Source organism: Echeneis naucrates, chromosome 12 (assembly GCF_900963305.1).
Source record: "Echeneis naucrates chromosome 12, fEcheNa1.1, whole genome shotgun sequence".
Taxonomy (NCBI): Eukaryota; Metazoa; Chordata; class Actinopteri; order Carangiformes; family Echeneidae; genus Echeneis; species Echeneis naucrates.
In genome coordinates, this window is record NC_042522.1 from 16,487,888 (window position 1) to 16,497,799 (window position 9,912).

Consider the following 9,912-nt stretch of genomic DNA (forward strand, 5'->3'; position numbering starts at 1 on the left):
GATTGTGATGCAAGTTGTGTATTTACCCATAGTGTTTGAAACATGCTGCGCAAACAGATGGAGAAATGGGCTGTGAGGTGGTCGAAGTTCTTCCAGATGTTTCAATGTATTTGCATCGGTATTCTAACGAACATGAGTTCAATTTCTACAGCCAGCTTTCTGGCCCACAGAGGCTGACTGCTTCATACTTGAAATGAATTGGGTGTAATATAACTTTAAGCAGCAGATTTTTCTGTATGACCTAAGCTCTAACGTGAAAGCCATACTGCATCATATCGGTGCACAGCGCGAGCTCAGATCGTGTGTCACCGCCTCTTTGCAGACGTTGACTTCTTCACGTCTGCTGCCAAAAAGCAGCATCTGCCGACAGTGCTGCCTTTTGAATAAAGTCATTGGACTGTACCAGGAGCAAGTGAGCAGTCACTCAGATCCACTCTAGTGGTCTAGTAACAGACGCAGAAGTTAGAAACCTTGCAAGGCTAAGATTATAAATCAACTGATTTATGGTGACAACGCAGACTATGAAAACTCCAAACATAAGCAAACGCGGAGTCCTTGCTGAGAGAAGCTGTACAGCACAGAAGACACAACACGGGGCCATAATGCACGTGCAAGACACCGCGATGAAACTACAGTGTCCTTATACCAAAACCTGCAGATAATCCATCTTTTTCCTCCATGGAACGACACAGCAGCATTGTTCCCCTATCTGATAACCCAATTATCTCCCTTGCACCGACTCAGATAGAGATCACTGTCAGCACAAACACACTTAGGATGATAATCTACAATGCTTATAAACAAGTGCGAACGGAACAGATGATTAGAGTGAGATGAATCGGGTGGGGTGTAGTGAAAGTCAAGACCTGATTTTATTCAAAAACTGCTCTGGGCTGTAGTGGGCCTGTTGTGTTCGTACCCTCCGTCAGTGTATCCCCTGACCTCACTCCAGACGCACATTTACACACACACAGGACTGGATTAGTAGGCTGTTGTTCTTGGGATGACCCCCGACCTACAAATCCTATTGAAAATGATTGCAGTGTCACGCCGTCCCAGATAGAGAAGGAGCTGCATATAGGTTAGCTCCTGAGGTGTGCCTGTGACGGCGTCTGAGAGAATGAAGCGCTCGGGTGTTTTTCTGCGAGTGAATCCTCAAACTCGACGAGCGATATCGAACAATTCTTTCTTTTTTTGACCAAAAACCTGCACGTTGTTGTTTATGTCTGCTCAACCTCCCTGAGCCCTTTGGGATTAGCTACAGTAGAGGTGATATGTATAGTTATATAGGCTGGAAGGATTTTATCCCCCATGAGAGACTTGTGCGTGAGGTTATGTTTAAGCCCTTTGTGTGCCCTGTCCTCCTTATCCTACTCTGCCTCCTGCCACTGCTCTGCCCCGGTCCAGTATATCTATGCCAGGACACACACACACACACACACACACACACACACACACAAGCGGAGTCTCTCTCTCTCTCTCACACGCACATGCACATACAGATCCCGGGCCAACTGCTGCGGCAGGTGGCCCACACTGCTAAGCCCCTCCAGCAATTATCCTCACTGGGATCCTGTCTCCACGACAACAGCCGCCATGATGCCCCTGCAATGAGTAACTTCCTTGTTTTCACGAGCGGGATAACAATGTGATTCTAAACACTCATTAATAACTCTGCAAGTGCTCGCGCCTGATTCATCTCTGAGTTCATTTCTTGCGGCGCTTGTGATTGTGAGACTGTGAGAGTTAAAAAAAAAAAAAAGAAATAAATAAATGACTGCGCTCTCTGACCTGAAAAATCATCTCACAGAAATATCTGTGTAGACGTGAATTATTGCAAAGTTCTTTAACACAACTGCAGTACTAAAATATTACGGGCTGCTTATGGAGATAGTGTGGTGCCATTATGCATTCACGCAGGAGTAAAGCATGAAGAGAATCATTCTCTGCAAGTCATCCTGTCTCACTTTTATCACCGTTTCCGTCCCCTCGAAATGTTTTCCAGTCACCGCGTTGCCCTCTGTCTCTTCTTTATTTCTTCCTCCACTTATAGAAGTTTCTGAGCTATATTGCTAGCAAGGGGAATAAAGGTAGGGACACACACTCAAAGAATACAATTTATTTTGTTATGGAGAAACATCAAATGAAATGACCCTCCCATTAAAAAGGCCACAGAGGGCATGGGAAAGGGATATTGCTTTTTCACTTATAACATTAATCTTTTATTGTGTCTGATGGTTTTTCCATCAAACTGGAGGTTCTCTCTACCCTAAGTGAAGATGGTGTGTGTTTGTGTGTGTGTGTGTGTGTGTGTGTGTGTGTGTGTGTGTGTGTGTGTGCGCGCATGCTTACTGAAACAAGTTGTGTTGAATTACAACTCATATACCTGCCTTTTAATTACCAGAAACTGTGATTATTCGCTCACTGAAAAATGTCTCACTCTGTGCGAAACAGCATTTGGCAAGTGTGTAAGTGTCTAAGGTGTGTGCGTATGTTTGTTTTGGTAGGTGTTGTTTATGTCTGAGTGTCTGTGTGTGCGGAGGTTTACTGTGTACTGCTGGGGGACTGAGCTGCTCATCCCAATCAGATCACCTCAGTCAAACAGGGGACGAGTTATACAACAAAACATCAGGACATGTCGCTGTACCTCAAAGTGCACTTGTGATGTCAGTTCAGGTAAAAGCCATTATACTTTTTTTTTTCTTTTTTTTGACGTCTGTCATTAAACTAATCACAAAGCAAGAGATGTAGATAAAGTAAGATGGAGGAGGAAATTGACTTAAAACCTTGAGACAACAGAGACGAGGACTGTGCGTCGGAGATATTTAGAGAGAGATATTATTTCATATTGTACACTAATTCCACTGATTTAGATCTGCCCTCCTATAACAGGCAGCAGAACCAGCCTTTCTTTTGTCCCATGCCTTTTATTCCCTTCTTTATCAAAGCCACGCTGCCCACAATGGAACTTGACTTGTTTATGTTCAGAGTTGGGACTAATGTAGCCAGAACCAGTGATGAGGGTGAGATGTCCGGTGAGCTCCAAACTTTGTTTCACATTTCAACAAGCCTCAAAAAGCTTTTACAACTTTCACATGTACTGCACAGTAATTCTGCCCAAGACCTGGAAACTGACTTTAGTCTCAAATCAGCACACTTTCCCTTCAACTGAGGAGCTGAAGTGTTTCATTGTAGACATGTCTGAAACTGCAAATGGGACAAAGAGCAAACGTTTTCTGCAGATCTCAAGAAACTTATTAACAGATAATATCAGCACTTGAGTCCAACCTGAAGTAAGTGAGGAATAAATTCCCGATGAAATCCATTCAAATAATCATATGCAAATCATGGCACTTGCCCTGACATCGTTATTTCTCCTAGGGCATCGATTCTCCTACAAATAATTTGATATACTTACCAACCTGTCATGGGGCGACTTTTTGAGATTGTTTTTGTCGTATTTAAGTTTTTTTTTTTTTTTAAAGCTGTTGGAGCCTTGTGCTCCCTCCTCCCTGAACTTTTCTCCATTTCCCAAAACCTTGGAGCAGAATTTGAGTGACAATATTTAGTGAAACTCTGTTATCAAAAGGGGCCGAGTGGTGTACTCGGTCTTTCCCTCGTTCACATGCAGAAACAATGGCCCAGTAGTTTCAATACACGCGCTCTGTCGTCACCAAAAGACCATCAGTCCTGAGGTCCTGACTGGGGACACAGGGCGGTTTGCTCAGTTCAGCTCTGGTCATCTAAGCTCCGATGGCCAATCCCTCTTAGTATCACCTGAGTCAGGGATAATCACTTATAACTATCCTTCCGTTTTGCCAACACATCTAAACACTCCTATCGCTTTCAACTGCTTCCTAATGGGGAAGCAAGCCATGCCATTACATCACTGCACCCTCCCCCACCTCGCTTGTTTGTACAGTCACTCTCTGTCGCTCTCTTTACTGTAGCGGAGCTTCTTTCTCTCCATTCTCTTCGTTAACGATGCCCTACGCTGTCAGACCTGCTCCCGCTGTGTCCACATTCACCTCCATGGGTGTATTATTAGGACACTGGCCACCTGGGCTTTATTTTTACCCCAGGGAGGTGCATCGGAGAAGGCCCGCTGCTGGATGCGGGTGGCCCTTTTTGCCTGGCCTCGATGGCCCGCTGCTGGGCAGGGCAGGCCAGGCGGACCTGGCAGGACTGAACTGGGCAGGGCGTATGAGGTATGGCCATAGGCCCAGTCTGGGAAGCACTGATCCACACTACCAGCTGCTATCTTCCTCCCCTTCTGCATGCTCCCCTTCCGCTGCTGCGTGGCTTCTCTCTTCACATGTCTATTTTTAGAGCTGGCTGATTTCTACCTTCTAAAACAGGCAAATGTGTTGTGAAACAGGAAGGTGTGGTTTTTTTGTGTGTGTGTGTCTTTTTTTTTTTTTTTTTCTTAGACATACTACCCTGCGCTGTTGGCCAACTCGTGCACATCCTTCCCGCTAACGTCACACCACGCTACATTCTTGCACACATGCGCGCATCCCATTTGCATTCGGCGGCTCTCTGTTCTCGGCACCCAAGGGAGACGGCTGATTGAAGGTTTTGGTTCAAAACCAAAAAAGTGAAATAACAAACAACAGCACAGCGAGACCTTTTTGAATGCAGCATTTTTATATCGACAGTGTGTATTATTGTGGAACTGTGGTCTGATTTCATCTTTCTGCTTAGCTAAGCTTGGATCTTCTTCACCTCTCCCTCATCATTAGCTATCCCCCTCTGCAACACGCTGTCTCACCCCCCTTAAACCTCCCTACTCCATCATCCTCAACTGCAAGCGAAGGCCCCTAAAGTAACTATCACAAAGAGAAACTACAAAGAAACTACTGAAGCTCCAAATGCGGCGCTAGTGACAGTAGCATCTTTGTCAAAGTGCTGGAAGCCCGTCACATTGAAAGAAGCCAACATGCTGGCCTGTTTGGCTGAGGAGGAAAGATGCTGCATTCCCAGGAAACAAGAGTGATAAATAGAGTAGGAAAAAAATGCATCCCTGTGGAGATGGAGAGACCAAAAGCTACTGTAAAGCAATGCAAGCAGGGGAAGCTACAGTATGCCTCAACATTAAAACCTCAAAAAGTGAATTCTTCCATAGTTTTTTTTTTTCCCAATACACACTCATAGGGCAAGAGAAGGAGGGGAGTTGGGTGGGGGGGGGGTTATTTTGCATCTTCCGCAGTATGTCTCAAGTCTTATTAAGGATGAGCAGCTCTGCGCACTGGGTGATGCAGTCTTTTTTTTTTTTTTTTTTTTTTTCTGTACCCTCACTTTTCCTTGACTTGAGGGATCGCTGAATGAGTGAGTGAATGTAAATGTACACCAATTAGATAAGAAACCAGCTTTTTTGTAAAGCTGCCAAATCTGGGGGCAAGAGGAGGAGGAGGAGGACCAAAAAAAAAAAAAAAATTGCTGCTTGCCTGAAAATAAATGTGTATACCAATATCCCACCACCAAAACTCAGTTGGTGTGTCCAACCATGTTGTGATGGCCTCGCTTCCCTGCTGAAGTGTGTACAGACAAATTAATCCTCTTTTTAGGGGACAATAATTTAGATGCTCAGATTTTTTTTTTCCTCAACCCAAAATGTGTGCCAAAAAAAGTTTTGATCGTTTCATGCCATAGTAAAACACTAAATGAAATATTTTAAGTATGAATTAAACCCATCCTGCTCTCTCAGAATGTAGGACTTTGAGTCCGACACCTGTCACTCTTTTCATCCCCAGCCAGTGGACTAGGGTGCCCTTTTCAATTCCCACAGATTTGCAGAGGACGAAACAACAACTGAAACTTTCCACTATAAAGACCCCATCCTTTAAAAGTGCTGACTAAGACCAGACTCCTTCCTGTCCTGCCCTCCATCCCTCCCTGGCTTTCTCTCACAGCAGCCGGGCAGCACACTCTGGATCTTTGGGATGGAGCGTTGCTGGCCAACCCTAGTAAGGAAGCCCATTAAGGGGCCCATCAATATTTCATCATTGCTCACTCATAAACATAGTTATAGAAGTTTCCAGGCTGGGGCCATTAGGGGGCAGACGTCAATACGTTATGGCAGCGAGCATCTTTCTTCACTATCCCTCCCCCCTTCCCTTGTCTCTCTCCAACTCCCCCTTCTCCCCCTTTCAAGAGAAGTCATTGGAGAGGCTTTCTGAAGACGACAGTGGTTTCCGCTACTTCTACATTAAACAAATCATTAACCATTAGGTATCCAAAGGGCACAATATCCTTTTCTGCTACTGTCAGATGACCCCAAGTACTGTCATTAGTCTCCATGGGAAGAAGGGCGACAGACTGGGGCAGAAGGCTGTTTGTAAAATCTGTCTCAAGGTGACAAATCTCCAGTCACACAGGACACAAACAGCTAATTAACATGGCATGACACGATTGTATAATGTGCTGCAGATGGGCCCAGACACCATCTAGAAACATGTTTCCGTGAAACTTGTGTGACTCGTGGCCGTCAGCATGGATGAAGTCAGCGACCACCAAAGCCTCTGTCACAGACAGCGTGTCGGATGTAAAACGCTCTGTGGAGGAGGCTTGCAGGGTGGAAGCTTAATTGCTGGCCCTTTAGGATCACAATGATTTTATAACCCTTATTTCAAATTATTACACCCACATTAGCAGGGATGGGAACTAGCCTGCAGGCTAAAGTGTTTTAAATAATGCTGTAGCAGACATTTTAATGAGTTTTATGCAGCTCACCCTTCACTGTCCTTGGAACTAAAAAAGGTCCCACCATGTGCATCTTACAGGAGGGACTGTTAGGTCCTCTGGAAGCCCAAATCAAACCGGATCCAGGATGCCAGGTCCATACTAATGTAAACAACACCTCCGGTCCTCTCAGAGGGAGCCTGGACTGTTCCCAGCACTTATGTCATCCTCTTTAGGTCCTATAGCTGAGTGTGAAATCTCATCTGACTGTAATTGGACCCTTTTTTATGTGTGTGTCTGTGTGTGTGATCACTTTTCACCGCTGATATTCTGTAACTTAACAGCATGAGATCTTGGTGTTTCCTCCTTTCCAACTTTTTACCTGTATTCACACTTTCACGCATTGCTCTCTCTCTCTCTCTCTCTCTCTCTCTGAATATTTTCGAGATAATAATATACGTGGGGAAAAAATGTAACACAAGCACCGGCATGAACTCACCAGAGTGCAGAACCTCTCCGGCGGGTTTCCACACGTGATTCCGGGCGGGTCCACCTTGATCCGCATGTGCTCTTTCATGGACGCGGGTTTCGGCTGGCACGCGTAATACTCCCACACCGAGCCTTCATCCGTGCTCACCAGGGACTTGCACAGTTCGTACTGGCCCAGAGTGGAGGCCAAGCAGCGCAGCAGCAGCAGTAATACGGCCTGGAGGAGCATGGCAGGCTGGGGGGTTGTTTGGAGTGGGGTCCGGCACGGGGCGAGGGGGCCACGGAGCTCAGAGGAGAGATGAGGCGCATGGAGCGGTGATCACAGGGAGACAGTGGACATCACCACCACAACGCTGCTGGACTTGTGTTTAGACCCCCCCAGGCTTGTAAATCCCCGAAATGTGGGGGTGGGGGTGAGGGGGGGAGGGGGGGGCACTGTATCTACGACTCTCCCTCAGTGTCTCTTCACAAATATCGACGGCCCCCAGAGAGCCGAGAGAGGGACACTTAGCTGTTTTGACGGCTGACTTCCTGAGGAAGATGGGCGGCGGATGGAGAGGCAGATAATGTTACATAGATGAATCTCGGCATACACTTTCACCATAGTGTTGCAGGGAGTTGGGTGGGAGGCTAACGCGGATTCATGAGAGCGGTGTCCTGCAAGCACACAGTGGAGCTGGTCCGGGAGGAGGAGGGAGAAGCTGCTGCGTCTTCAGGTACATCCATTGGACGCTTTGGACGGGCCGAGCTCCTCTGATTGTCCTGCGGGGGTGGGGGGCACAAACGTGAGAGAAGAGGGGAGTTAGTGTGATGAATAGTGAATCCCCATCTTTCTTGTAAATGCAAAAATATTCCTGTCATACCCCCCCCTGCCCCCCCACACACACAATAGCTGCTCTTGTCTTTTGCATGGATAAAAGTTTAATGTCGGTCTTTGCAATATACATGCGGGTGGGCGGGATTTCCAACTAAAATCAACCCTTGCATTATAAAGTATTCAACTGCGGTGGTGAAGGATTGAACTTTGAAGTGTATGTGTGTCACAGACGTTGACATCTAACAGCGAGAGTTGCACGTTAACATTAAAAGACGCACCAGAAAGTGCCGCACTGTGTGGATAACCTTGTGCGTAAAAACACGTGCTTGTGCCGGGTGCAGGAGTTGATTGCTCCCGTAGCTCACCTCTGCTGGACATGGAGGCTGCAGATGTTTGTGCGGGAAATAACAACTTGTGTAAGTGTAATATTCTGATTCGTCTTTTTTTTTTTTTTTTTTTTTTTGGGGCGAGAGAGAGTTAAACCCCACTCACTCCGCAGTTTTAAGAATTTTCTTTTCAAATGCGTGCAATTTTCTTTGCAGTTAGTGAATTTCGGGCCTGTTCCTCATCCTGTCTTCCTTCAGCATGACCGTCATCTATTTCATAATAAACTTTAAGAAAAACAAACTGCGGTGGAAGTGGAGCGTGTCACTTTAATTGTTTCGATTTTAAACTGAATTCATGAATAAATATGTGATTTTTTTTTTTTTTTAACCCCCCCCCCTCCCTGCCTACCGTCGCCGCCCCCGCCTTCTGCAACGTGGACTCATTGATCATAATCCGACCGTCATCCCACACAACCCGGCGGACTCTGACTTACTCCAGCTGTCAAATGAAGTCGCCAAAGCAATTTCCAAGCACTGACAGTCTCGCAGGGGTGTGTCAGTCCCCCCCCCCCCCCCACACACACACACCTCTCCTCCCCCTCCTTTCTCACCAGTAGTGCATCCCACCCTGCAGCATTGCTCTCACACTCTCTGTATGTTCAGTATTCGCACATGAATGCGCGAGTGCGTGCGTGAAACAGTGCAAATGAAGCTGGAAGTGTCTCTCATCACTCTGATGCAGAACTCAGAGCAGCTTGACGGAGCCGACTCCAAATGCACCGTGTGTTTTATTTATTTATTTATTTATTTATTTATTTATTTTTCCATATCACAGATAAAGCACTTACTTCTAATGTGCATCCGTGAAGCAGATCAGCACTTTGTCCTGTCCGTGCACGTCTGCCCCCCCCTTTCCCTCCTCCTCCCTGCTGTCTTTTGGCCAAAGAAAATTAAAAAAGAAGAAGAAGAAGAAGAAGAAGGTCCTCCCGATCCTCCACTGTACTCGGTCCCCGCCGCGGTCCTCCGGTCCTCCGGTCCTGCTGCCCGGCTCCGCTGGTTGTTTGTGCCTACTTTTTCTTGTCTCACCGGGCGGACGGCTGCGCGCGGCGGATCGGCGTCCTGGATGCGGGGGACGGCGGGCAGGAAGGTGTGTGTGGAGGGTGTAGGGGGTGGGGGTGGGGTGGGGGGGTTAAAGAGGACCGAAATCCGGCGTCAGGGAGTATCAAAAGTAGAAAATATTGACTTTGAGGAAATGCTTGCTCCCGCCCTTCTTGCCCCCCTCTCCTCTTCCTCCTCTTCTTCCCACTTTACCAGCGCGGGTTTACCCGGGATGCTCAAGGGCAGATAGAGAGAGAGGGGAGGAAAAAAAGGCTTTATGGAAAATATCTCCCTCCCTCTCTCTCCCTCTCTCTCTCTCTCTCTCTCTCTCTGTCCTCACTCCCTCCCCCGCTCTCTCTCTCTCTCTCTCTGTCTCTCTCTCTCTGTCTGTCTCTCTCCCTCTGTTAATGCTGAGGCTAAATCCTTTTACCATCACTTTCAATCACTATCCGAGCTTTTATCTGCTCCGGTCCTGCTGCCTGAACCGGGGCGGTGCAACTT

The 9,912-nt window shown here is 46.9% G+C and overlaps 1 protein-coding gene across 1 annotated transcript in view; it reads right to left on the bottom strand.

The window, feature by feature from the left end:
• ntng2b (netrin g2b) overlaps positions 1 to 9,634 on the bottom strand; it is a 57,818-nt gene extending 48,184 nt beyond the window's left edge. Inside the window, exons 1-2 of the mRNA XM_029515806.1 lie at positions 9,162 to 9,634; positions 7,181 to 7,932 (exon numbers count right to left, since the gene is read on the bottom strand). Coding sequence (XP_029371666.1) covers positions 7,181 to 7,399 — 219 coding nt within the window. The 5' untranslated portion in view covers positions 7,400 to 7,932; positions 9,162 to 9,634. The remainder of the gene's footprint in view (positions 1 to 7,180; positions 7,933 to 9,161) is intronic.
• Between the last annotated feature and the right edge of the window lie 278 nt (positions 9,635 to 9,912).